Consider the following 12,803-nt stretch of genomic DNA (forward strand, 5'->3'; position numbering starts at 1 on the left):
CGACCCACAAAGCTTTTGCCCTGAAACCACCAAGTTAAAGCAAAGAATATTTTCCAATTGGTCTCTTCCAGCAAGTTTCTCATCCATGGGATTATAAACAAAACCAAAGCCAGAATTTCGGGCACCAAGAAGGCCACCACAGCGTAAAGGAATTGGTATATCTTAGTCGTCGCAGCATTGGACCACTGCCTGTCTTGCCTCTTCTGCTTCCAGATGTTAATGTAGAGGACTGTGAAAGCTAAGATCCAAACTGTGGCAGCTATAACTTTCATCAACATTCTGAAAAAGTGCCTTTTGGTCTCTCTCGAAATGAGAGGAAATTGTGAAGCCGCGTCCAGCACAGCCTGCAAGAGTCGCATACCACTCCAGGTCAAGAACACGGTCAAAAGTCTCACCTGAACATCTCTTGCCTTCAAAGCATTCCACAGCTGCACTGTCACCGACTTATCCTCAGGCTTTTCCTCCCAAGCTACTATAATGGCAGCTTGAAGGAACAATGCTAGCATTACCCAAAGACGATCGAAACTCCTGTAAAGGTAGAAGAACGTCCTGCGCTCCACGAAACCAGTTTTCCCTACACTTTTGCCTCTACTCTTGAAAAAATTGCTTCCCAAATCAAGCGGCCATTTCAATTTGCTGAAACATCGATCCGTCCAGAAGTACTCATTGATATCGTCGTAGTTCCTCCACTTACAATGCGCAACTGTACCGTTCTTGCTCTCATCAATCTCAGCTCCAATTGTATCGTAAATAGGTTTAACGACGCCGTTTAAGAAAGCGTTTTCGCCTGAGAGAGAAGGCAAATAAGGTTGACCGGTGTTCTCATCGAGGCAGTCCTCTAAGATTTTGTTGAGCTCGGAGGCCATGTTATGGAAGATGTAACAAATACATTCAGGCATAAACCTAAGATTCGCAGCCTCTCCCCATATGAGAAGATAGAGTCCAACATAGAGAAGCTCACGTCTCGAATCAGGGTTCCGATCTGAGATCCAAATATTAGATTTCTTCCCCAAATACGAACACCAGCTAGAGTAGTTACCGAGAAGCTTCCGACGAAACCGACGAACAACAGCGGAATCGAGAGAGTCGATATTATCCGGCGGGGGAGAGAGACGCATCTGAGCATTCGCGAGGTGAAGCACCATATGCTCACGCTGGTTACGAACGTTATCTTTCTGGAAACCGAAGAACAAGGCGAGCCAGTCGAGGAGATCGTAGTGAGAACGCCATTGAACATACGGCGGACGACGAAGGTCCCCTACCGTTTTAAGAGCAGCGGCGGCGGCACGAACCTCGGGAAATCGTAAGGAAGGATGGTCGGCGAGGAGATTGTTAACGGGGATGATATTATAAGGCTCCTCTTCGATTCCGGCAGCATCCGCCGCCAACGGCCGTCCAGTTTGCGGCGGGACGGTGCGGTGGCGGAGGCTCATAGTAGCATGTAGTAGATCTTGGAAATTTCTCGGAGAAAAAGCTTGACTGAATCAATAATAACAATGGAGAAATCGAAACGCGTGGTGCGATTCTTCGTTTTAAGCTTGGAAGACGGCGACGAGACGATTTTGCCTCCTTTCCGCGTTTCAGTTTCTCCCTTTTATTTTTATTTTTTTCTTTGTTTCCTTTTTTTGCTGGCTTTAATTGGTAGTATATTTTTTTACTACTATAATTTGAATTTTTTTCTTTATCTTAAAGATCCTTTTACATTAAATATATTAAATAAAATCATTACCTTAAAAATGAATATACTAATGAATATACTAATGATCAAATATTTGGATATATTTTTATATCTTTATGGTTAATTTATCAAATTTTCAAGATTATTAACCAAATTAGTGAAATTTTGTTATTAGATCTAAACAGAAATTGCTGTTTCTTGGGTGCTTTTACATGGTAAATGCTGATAATTGGATTTTTTTTTTTTTTGACAAACGATGCTGATAATTGGATAATAGTACAATTTCGAAGTTTTAAATGGTTAGGAAATTTCTTTTATATTCATTCAACTTTTCTCGTTTCCTTACTATATAAGTTAAGAATAGAAAAGGAAAAAAAAGTCAGCAAAAATAAAGAAAGACATTAATGTGGATTGAAAATCTGAAATTAATTTATAATCTTGGATCTCCGAATATCATCATAGCCTTTTGCTCTGAATTTAATGCTTTACAGATTGGAATGTTTATTAATGGGGTAAAATAATTTCTTGATCGTTGTTAGATGTTTAATAAATTGTTTTTGTAATATTAATAAATAATTGACGTAAAAACACACAGATTTTGTAACGTTCGTAAATCTTATAATAGAATTGTAATTGTGTAAAAAGTTCGTGATTAGTCAAGATATATGTAATTAAGAATCGCTTAATCACCTAGTCAATATGTGCTAATTTACACGTAAAAGCAAAAGCCATATCTAAACGTTCATATACAAAATTAAAACGTTCATATACAAAAGACCTTAATTCTCTTTTAAGTTCCAACTCCAAAATTAAAACTTCTCTTGAGATTTCAAACCTAACCTTGAGGATAATACAAGAATATGCAAAAAAGGAAAATAATAATCTATGAAAATCATAAAATAAAATTCGGGCTAAGCGATATTTGTTATTAATACAAAGTGGGTTGAAAAAAAACAAAAAAAAATCCAAGTGGAGCGTTTTATTTCATAAACAGGAAAAATCGCTGAACAACGGCGATTTGCATGCGACCGCTTTGGACGCTAAATCAAGAACCCTAAAAATAAATAAATCTCATGTATTTGCTTTAAAGTTTTTAAAATTAAATTGGATTCACATGGGTCCTCTACTCCTCTCCCCATTTCCCTCTCGTTTTCTATTAACTTTTCTCCCCATTTCATAATAATTGTCGATTTGTCATTAAAAGGATAGAATGTCCCATTCTCGAATATTTTATCCCAGCTTATAAATTCTCACTGATACAAACAAGTTGACGTGTTTTGAAAATATGACCAAACCGTCAAATATTTATCGTACCATCCTTCATAAAAGATTGCTCCTAGTCTGTCTCCTACCGTTTTTTTATGGTTCCAAAACAAATAGATATTTTGTTGATTTTATTCTGGATCCTGACTAGTCAAATGACAAAAGCAGTATTAAAAACAATCAAGTGAATCTAGTCATCTTCTATTTAATTTTGATTTATTATAATGCTCTTCTCGGACTGTAATTGTATGTTTTTAAAATAATAGGCATGTGGGATTATAATCCATAAGGTGGAATCTTCCTTTTTGTTCTGACACACAACAAATGGTCGCATGTGCTTGCACAGCATTAGAAGATGCACACGATTTAGAACAACTTTAACCTTAAATTTCCCGATGATATATAAAGCTCTCCGGGTTTTGTTGTGTTCTAAAATGCGGCTAGGTGTCTAGGCGGCGGTTATATGCTATGCGGTGATCGGATATTTCGAATTTTTAGCTATACGGTACTTTAGGCGATTTTATATAATTCGGACGTCTAATAGCGTTTCGGCGGACATTATGCGGTCTAGGCGGACGCCTGTACGGATTCTAGGCGGTGTATTAACTAAAATGGTAAAAAAATACTGTAATTAAATATTTTTTTTAAATAATATTTTTGTTTCAAAAAAATATTATAGTTAGCTTCTAAAGTCTAAACTTATAAAATTTAATTTTGTTCCAAAGTAAGTATAAACTTACATTTTGTCAATTTTACAAGTTTTTGAATGGATTATGTTTTTTTTGTTTAAAATGTGAGATTATTATAGATTCTAAACTATTTTGATAGATAAGAGTTGATTGAATATAATATTTGATACTATCTTTTTGTTTTATGTTTTTCTAAAATTAAAGTGTATAAGTTTTCATCATATATATATAAATGTTATTTTTATATAAATATATATTTATATATCTAAAATATATAATTCACATAGATTCTGCTTAGGTACCCGTATATACGGCTAGGCGCTAGACGTTTGTTTACCGCGTAGCAAGCGCATACCGCGTTTTAGAACACTGTAACCAGAAAACAAATGTCCATTTAATATAAGCCGGTTTGTATTTGACTTTGACCGAGAAGAAAACTAAAACCAGGCCGGTTTGCGATTTGAAATATGAGATATTTCGAGAATTAGTATACGCTTTTGGTAACCATACGAATAATCAAACGATAATTAATCTCTCTAGCTAAAATAATTTGGAAAAACACATCTCACGTAGATATAGCTTCACTCGTCTCTTTATGTGTATTTTCAGCTAACACTTATTTATGTTCCTTCAACTATAATGACACATTTATACAAATTAGAAAATGTTTTTTCTAGCTAAAAATATATGTTTACTTAAGGTCGTATAGGCTTGGTAACCATACGAATAATCAAACGATAATTAATCTATCTGGCTAAGATTTTGAGGTGGTACTTATATATATTAGTGTTCCATATAATCCGTAGAAAAAGGTCATATACGCTTGGTAACCATACGAATAATCAAACGATAATCTATCTAGCTAAGATTTTGAGATGGTACTTATATATATATACACTAGTGTTCCATATAATCCGTAGAAAAGGAATTACAAAGCCATGAAAATTTCGACACATAAAAAGAAATTATACAAACACAACACACGAACTACGTCTCACATCGACATTGAGCAAAGTTTAAGCTATGCGCGCGTCTATATATAAAATTTGATCGATACACACAAAAAGGGAAAAGTTAGATTCAAGATTTCTGAAGGAGAAAAGGGTCGACGACGGAGTGGAGAGAATACAAGAGTAAGAGGACGTAGAGGACGAGTGCGACAAAACCGGCGATTAGAGCTCCGGTGACCTGATCGCAGAACTTTGGAACTTGACCGCAAATGGGAAGCCAACCTGCGTTTGCGTTTCCCTTCTTTCCCACTTGTGCCACCGCTAGTGCCGCCGATAAGCTTGACGTCAGTAGCATTGTCATCACCTTATAATGACGGAAAGAAAAAAAGTTAATATAACAACTAATACTAAAAGTAAACACATTCATGTTTTAGCTAATCTTCACCTAACAAACGATAAGAAAACTTGTTAATAGGACACGAATACGAATTAGGTGTGCATTCAAGTGTTTTAACTTTCCACTCAAAGATTCTTCTAAACACAACCAACCATATATTGATATTTTCGAATGAAAACATATAACTTAGACAATCAGTCCCCATCTACTATAGTCGTTTTGTGTTCAAGCTGCTGTGATTTGTTCATAACACTTCACCGCATAATTTTCTTAGTTAATAATAAAATCGTTGGGTTCTCAACTTCGATCGAGTACTGACACTGTATATAAGTTTTTGAGTTATTTAAAGTCAGGTGAGCATTTAACAAAAGTTGAACTAAAAGCCAATACAATAAAAACTTATAGCTATAATAAAAACGTTAGTAATATCGTAATCTTCAATTCTTGGACTACACCATATAAAAAAAACTTACTAAAACGAGAAAATAGTAATACTACGTAAAAGCTGCAAATTTATGTGAAAATTTCAGAAATACTGGCTAGCTAGTTTCATTGCATATTTGTTGCAAATACATAATGTGGTTGGTATGAGATGAATACTCAAGGAAGGGTTTAGAATTATTTCAAGGTAAATCAGTTGTTAATATCTACACATTAACCAGATATCACAACATCACTTTATTAGTAGCAAAGAATCTCAATGCATGCAGAGAAGAGAACTAAAAGAAATAGAAAGTACTATTTACCAAATCCAAGACGACGACGAATTTCCAAAGCAAACTCTCCTTTGGAAGAAACAGAACTAGAAAGCTGTAAACACTGACGACAGCGTTTGCGATCACAAAATACCTGCCAAACATGTCTTAGCCAGTTATAACATATTCACATAACTCACCATAAGATTTAAGTATAACAGATGAACACAAAAACACATGAACAAAATATGAAAAAAATTGTGTACATACTTAAACGCGGCCATATCCGTATATTTAGCTTCGAGAGAGACAGCGAAGAAGGAAGCTCTCTCGCGGCTAGTGACCATAACGATCAAGGCGGCAAGAGCCGCACCAAACGCTGCCAATCGCAGCACAAGCCCTCCTATTCTCTTTGTCAACTTCACCATCGATCAGCCAATCAATTTAGTTTTCAATTATTATTTTTTATGAGGAACAGAAGAAAATGTAAGAAGAGAAAAACATCGGAGAGAAGTGTGAGAACACAACAAATACATAAACTCAATAAATAAACGAGTTGGGTAATCAACGATATATATATCAATTGAATGGGAAGTGTTGTTAGTTGAGATTTTTCAACTATCTTCACCGTCACCGTCCGATTTTTCAACACACGACCATCTTTTCTGTTTGTTCTCTTTATGACATGTGGTGCAACAAAACAAAATCTGTAAATTTTTTTTGTTTCATTAGAAAAATGTATTTAAGTTTCAACCGCACATAATGACAGAATGTATATAGAAAATCCAAAACTGATGTCATGGTAAAACGACTATGTATTTTGTCATATATTATTTGCTATATATACAATATTATTTTCTTCAATGTTAGTTGTAATATTATTTTTCCTTTTTTTTGTCCATGAAACTGAGTGTTCCATGAAACAAAAGGAAGAAAATTTAACTGTCTATTATCGAACCCGCATGGATTCTGGTTTTTCTTATGTAATCCATTTCATTTGGTTTTACATTTTTGTGTGTATTTGTGTGTTTATTTTTGAATAATATTTAGTTGATAGGAAATTTTTGGACAATTTAACAGTTGATTCTAACCATAGGTTCGAAAGAAAGATGTAAAACAGCTGTCGAAATACACAAATGTTGTAGTTTCTAATATTGTCATTAGATGCATGAACGATGACATCATAGAAGAAACAAATACAGTATCATTTTTTCATTGAGCCGTTGTCCTAACTTATAGGTGTATCTTCGGTGTGTTTTGTCTGCTGGGGGATCGTATTAAAGTTGACATTGCTTTTTGAATATAGTCGATATTTGTATTGATTTTCTTGTCAACAGTATATACAGTACTGATAGTGTTACCAACAACAAGTCCTTTTGATCGTTTATTCGTTTTAAAACAAAATTATTTTAACGTTTATATTTTTAATCTTCTTTCTTTCTGACTATTGATCTAACATTGCTTTAAATAGCAAAAGTCAGTGAAAAGCAAAATTAGAGTTTTGTTGTATGACTTTATATGAGTTTATCGAAGTATATGTGTGTCTTGAAGTGGGTGACCTATCAAAAGTGTTTTCACATGAAGAGAAGAAATTGAACATTTTCCTACGTTTAGAATTTAATCCAATTATAGAAACTAGTTTAATTTTGTGTCGTTTTCACCTTTTTGTTTTGTTTTGATTGAACCATCATCTACCACGATTTAGCTGTCAAATATGAAGATCATAAGCAAGCGACGCCCAATGGGGAATTAACACAAACGTTGGACAATATTTTTTTTTTTGCAAAAGTTATTAATAGGACAACTAAAACAACAACAAAAAAAATATCTAAAATGTTTAGAGATTCGAGACCACACCATCATAAACTTAAATTTTAGTTTACCAGTACTAATACAAACGACTAATAAGTTTGTTGTTTAGTAGTTGTTATTAACTTAATATTGTCGATTATGATCGCTATGATATGTTCAATCGCTGAAACTTTGTTGCTAAAAAACGCATCATTGAATAAATCAGTGACTACAAACTTTTGATTCTTGTCCATCGCTTGTCGTTAGGACCAGCGCCTCCAAATTAACATTCCATTCATCACGGTTGCAACACAATTACCATATTTTTAAGAAATATTTGGCAAAATAGATAGTTTTCAAAACATAATTATAAAAATAGTACAATCACTATTTATAATTAGCAAATTCCACAATTTTTATTGTTTTCTACTGTTCACAAGACTTTCCAACCCTCATCAACATTTAATATTTATAACACATGTTATTGAGTCTTTTAATTTTATTTTCGTTTTAATTTTTTTCTTTTTTTATTATATGTTCCATATAATCTAAAAAAAAAAATGCTGACTAATTAAAAAAAATTCTAAATTTTTATAGAAATAAAAAATTCTATGTTTTTTTCTTTATAATTGAATATGCATTTTGTTTGGTGATTTTATTTGATAATATTAAATACTTTTACAAATTTTAGTTCCGTACACCTAATTAAGTGTAAAGATGTATGTACACACTATTAAGTGTAAAGATGTCTGTACACACTATTAAGTGTACAGATGTATGTACACACTATTATGTGTACATATGTCTCTATACATTATTAAGTGTACAAATAAAATTTGTTTAATTCTTAGGGTTTCAAATGTCTGTACATATACATGTACTACAATATTTTTATACAAATTACATCTGTAAAGTTAATAATGTGTACAGACATCTATACACATAATAATGTGTATAGACATCTGTACACATACTAAGGTGTACGGATACAAAAGATTTATATAATATATTTAAAAATTATTAAATAAAATTCATATCATATTGTAAAGAAAAAAAATGTATTTTTTTTTGTACCTAAGAAGTTTTCCAAAAATAGATTATATTAACAATTATTTGAATAATTATGATTGGAGGAAAAAAAAGCTTTATTTGTTACCCATACACATACCCATTTTTGTAATTTTCTCACCAAACCTATGCCCCACCATTTTTTCCTATCTCACAAACTCTCTATTACACAATACCCTATTTTTCCAATTTTAAGTAGTAAATGTATTAGTTTTCTAATTAAGTTTCCAAAATGTACTAATTTACTAACAAATCCTATTTTTAATTACCATCCATTTAATTTAGATAAACAATATGATTTTGAGGATAATCAACCACACTTGTTTTAAATGGGCCTAATATAAGCCCAATAATGTGTATCGCAAAAACATTTCCAGGCTTACAGTTTTTTATTGTTTTTTACGATCTTACCCAACCGTATTAATTTTTTTACACTTTTTTTTTTTTCCTAGAAAAAAGAATTGAAAAACGAAAGCAGTATCTGTTTGTTTTCAAAGTGTGTATATATATAAAAAAAAAAAAATCTAGCTATCAGTGTTTGTAGTTGTACTCGTAACTTTTCTCTTCCATTAGTTTTCGTTATCTTTTTCTTTTTTTTTTCTTTTCTGTTCGGATATTATTTTTTACACTTGGGATTTCTCTCTCTCTCGTACTTCTTCTTCTTCTTCTTCTCTATCTAAAGCCATGGCTGCTTTCACTTGTACCTCTCGTCCACCGATTTCTCTCCGTTCCGATTCCAAAATCGTATCCTCACCACCACCATCGGCTTCTCTCTCTTCTCGCCGGATGTTCGCCGTCTTACCGGAATCATCAGGTCTCAGAACCCGTCTTTCTCTCTCTCCGTCTTCGTTGACCTCGATTCATCATCCTAGGGTTTCTAGAGTACGGAGAGCCGTCGTTTGTGAAGCTCAGGAAACTACTACCGATAGTATGTTTTTTTCTCTCTCTCTCTCTCTCTCTCTCACTCGATTCGTTGCTTGTTTATGGATTTTTGGTTGTTTCTTTATGAACTGCTGATTTTTGTGTTGATGATTGTTCGAATTAGTAATTTGTAATCTTAGCTTTTTTTAAAAAACTTGTGATTAGTTTCCAGATTACTGAATCTGGAGGAAGAAGAAGAGTTTTGGTTAGGATTTAGGAGGAGTATGCGTTTGAGAATTTTTCTGCTGAAATTGAGGTTTCTGTTAAATGAGTGAATGATTCATGCCAGTTGCGTGAAAAAATCGAAAGAAGGTTGCGTTTTAGGATCTCTTCTCTTTTTAAGTAGAACAACATAAAAGTTAGGTTGGCTAACTACTCCATTGGTTGGATCATATACACATTGTGACAAGAAGCATTTATTTCGCTCATGTGGTAGCAATGTGGGGATTTTTTTGCTTTAGAGTAAATATATCTTCATTCTTTGGATCTGTTTACCAGCAGATAGATAGCCATTTTTGTTTGTTTGCTTTTCTAAGACTTTAGACTCCTTAATCTATGATAATAATGTGTTTAACTGAGATTAGCAGGGATGTCTGCTACACTGCTACTCATTGGTATCATTGTAGAGAACTACAAACTCATTCATTGCTCTTCTCATTTCTGGTGAAAACATGAAGCATTATTCTTCACTGGAATGCTTTAGAGAACCTTTCTCTTTTGGATTACTATAGTATAGATTAGAAACAACATACCGATTTGGCTGAAGATGTATAAATGGGTCAGCTGTCTGTTGTGTTATTCTTCTATCTTGGCTAATTTCTTTTGCTTGCATTCATGAATTCAAATGGTTTAGTTATAACTTGTTGATGTGGGTTATTGATCCTTGCAGTTCCAGTGGTCACTGACTCGAATTGGGATTCTCTAGTTCTTAAGGCAGACGGGCCTGTATTGGTCGACTTTTGGGCACCATGGTGTGGACCTTGCAAGATGATTGACCCGCTCGTTAATGATCTAGCACAACAGTACACTGGGAAGATCAAGTTCTACAAACTAAACACTGATGAATCTCCTACAACACCAGGCCAGTACGGAGTTAGAAGCATTCCTACGATCATGATATTTGTCAATGGTGAGAAGAAGGATACGATCATAGGTGCTGTGCCCAAAACCACTCTCACATCTAGCATTGATAAGTTCTTGTAATGAAATTTCACTGTCGAGTCTGTAAGATCTCTTATTCCCTGTCTCTCTCTCGGTGTCGTTGCCCTCTGTAACTCAGCTTTCTTCATAGCTATCTGTTTCTTCTACTGTATCTTTCTTTCTTCATCACTGAACATCTTAGACCTGGATAAATAATATGATGTCATGTCTTTATGTGATTTTTACCGGTTCGAAGATGTTTTGAGATGCGGAACTAAATAATTAAATCAAATATCAATCTTGGACTAGATTAATGGAACAGCAATATAAAAAAAAACATTGGTGGGATCTTGTTTGGTCATGAGAACCAGATTGTTTCGGTTCTGCAACCTTTTTGATAAACACACGTTAAGGTTTGTTACATATTCGTAAGCCTATTATATATTTAGATTATTGTATTCTGTTATACTCAAATGTGCGTATGTACGCAAAGGGGCTAAAAGGTTATACATGTTCTAAAGAAACATTATATAAAACTGAAAAAAAAACTCTTTATCGATCCACAAGCAAAAAAAAATTACGTTTGAAATCTCGCTTTCATTTTTTGCACACGCAAATAAATTTATCATAGTTTATGTGTACCCAATTTATGGATAAGGATGTAACATTTAGGACAAAATGAATAAAACCCAAAAGAATTGAAGTTTTTTGGACTGATCCACAGGACAAGATTTTGGGGGTTTTTAGAGTTGTTGATCCGATCGAGGACCAAATTCACATCCAAACGAAGTTACTTGTTATGGATATAGATTAGAAGTTTCAACCAGACAAGTGATATATGATGCGTTCATGGAGTTTTAATGATATGATAAGTTAATGGAGTTGTTTTATAATCAATCATCTTCATTTGGTTTTTATGCTTGAAAAACCAAATTATCACGAAGGCTTCAATCGTAAACAGGATGAAACCTTGTCTATTGGTAATGTCTATCTTTATGTTTCTTGCCGTCCTCTATTCAAGAATTATATATATANATATATATATATATATATATATATATATATATATATATATATTGGCTGAAGATAAGGTCAAGAAAATGGTGATTTTCGTGACCTTTGTTTGGACGATCATTTCATTATATAATACTATCATTTGTACTTTATAAATGCATTTTCGTGACTTCTATTTTTGTATCATTTCATTATAATATTGTCATTTGGACTTTATGAATGCCTTTTCGGTACCCTTTCTTCTTTGAATCAACTTTCGCGGCTAAGAAGTCACGAACCTTTTCTTTACAAATGGAACTTAAAGCATATAATGATCGAAATTAGAACAAGTGTGAAATATTTAAATCAAGGTCAATATCGGACAACTTCGCGAAACCTAACCCCAACTTGAGTTTCTTAGATTGTTTGAAAGGACATTACTTACATGAAGACTTTATTTGATGTTTTAATATTAACAAGCGGACAATGTTCCAATCATTTGGTTTTGATTGTCGGCCATATTCTCATACCAGACAAGTTGCAGTTTGATTAGATCATTAAAAACACTGAAAGGTGGATATATATATGTTTCCGATAGTTTTTTTTATATTCTCAACAAAATAAATTATACACAACGAAACTATATCATTGTTCACTTTCATGTACGTTACACGATAACATGTGTTTTCATCCTTATGAAACAAATAGCATGTAATGAAAACACAAATTGAAATTGATCTTCTATAGATTGTTGTCTAATTTCAGTAGAATGGGAATGTTTCGAGCACGAGTGTGTAAATCATATCATTATATATCAATCAATTCGATGTAGCATATATACACGTTTTAATTGTTTCTAATGTACAATATCACTACAGATTACTATGGTATATGTTATTATAGTTATACTCAACATATATAATCAACATTCCCAATATAAATTACTAGTTTGTAGCAAAACTTATACAAAACACAAGTTTATTTATTAGCTAGAATAAACTATCTCCTATCTAACTTTATGGTTCTCTCATTTTCACTCGTCCTAAAGGACATGTTTACTCTCCCTACTTTTCAGCCTCTGTATTTTTAAGCTATCCTTTCGAAGCTTTAAAGGTGCCTATGGCACTATTGTAAATTTTCCTCTATTTAATATAAGACCGATNAAAAAAAAAAAAAAAAAAAATCCAAAAGATGTTTACGTGTTGAAAGTTGAATAAC

General features: G+C 33.1%; 3 protein-coding genes across 3 annotated transcripts in view; 1 reads left to right on the forward strand and 2 right to left on the reverse strand.

Moving 5' to 3' along the window:
• The window catches only part of LOC104707729 (callose synthase 12), a 7,454-nt gene extending 5,840 nt beyond the window's left edge, over positions 1 to 1,614 (reverse strand). Inside the window, exon 1 of the mRNA XM_010424150.1 lies at positions 904 to 1,614. Coding sequence (XP_010422452.1) covers positions 904 to 1,433 — 530 coding nt within the window. The 5' untranslated portion in view covers positions 1,434 to 1,614. The remainder of the gene's footprint in view (positions 1 to 903) is intronic.
• On the reverse strand, positions 4,516 to 6,236 carry LOC104707730 (CASP-like protein 1C1). Its single transcript, XM_010424151.1, has 3 exons — positions 5,943 to 6,236; positions 5,724 to 5,826; positions 4,516 to 4,944 (listed from the first exon to the last, which is right to left on the reverse strand). Exons 1-3 carry the CDS (start codon positions 6,098 to 6,100, stop codon positions 4,711 to 4,713), a joined length of 495 nt encoding a protein of 164 aa, XP_010422453.1. The 5' UTR covers positions 6,101 to 6,236; the 3' UTR covers positions 4,516 to 4,710.
• On the forward strand, positions 9,047 to 10,833 carry LOC104707731 (thioredoxin M2, chloroplastic). Its single transcript, XM_010424152.2, has 2 exons — positions 9,047 to 9,459; positions 10,342 to 10,833. The coding sequence occupies exons 1-2, from the start codon at positions 9,216 to 9,218 to the stop codon at positions 10,653 to 10,655; spliced, it is 558 nt and encodes a 185-aa protein (XP_010422454.1). The 5' UTR covers positions 9,047 to 9,215; the 3' UTR covers positions 10,656 to 10,833.

The sequence above is a fragment of the Camelina sativa genome, chromosome 8 (genome assembly GCF_000633955.1).
Source record: "Camelina sativa cultivar DH55 chromosome 8, Cs, whole genome shotgun sequence".
Lineage (NCBI taxonomy): Eukaryota > Viridiplantae > Streptophyta > Magnoliopsida > Brassicales > Brassicaceae > Camelina > Camelina sativa.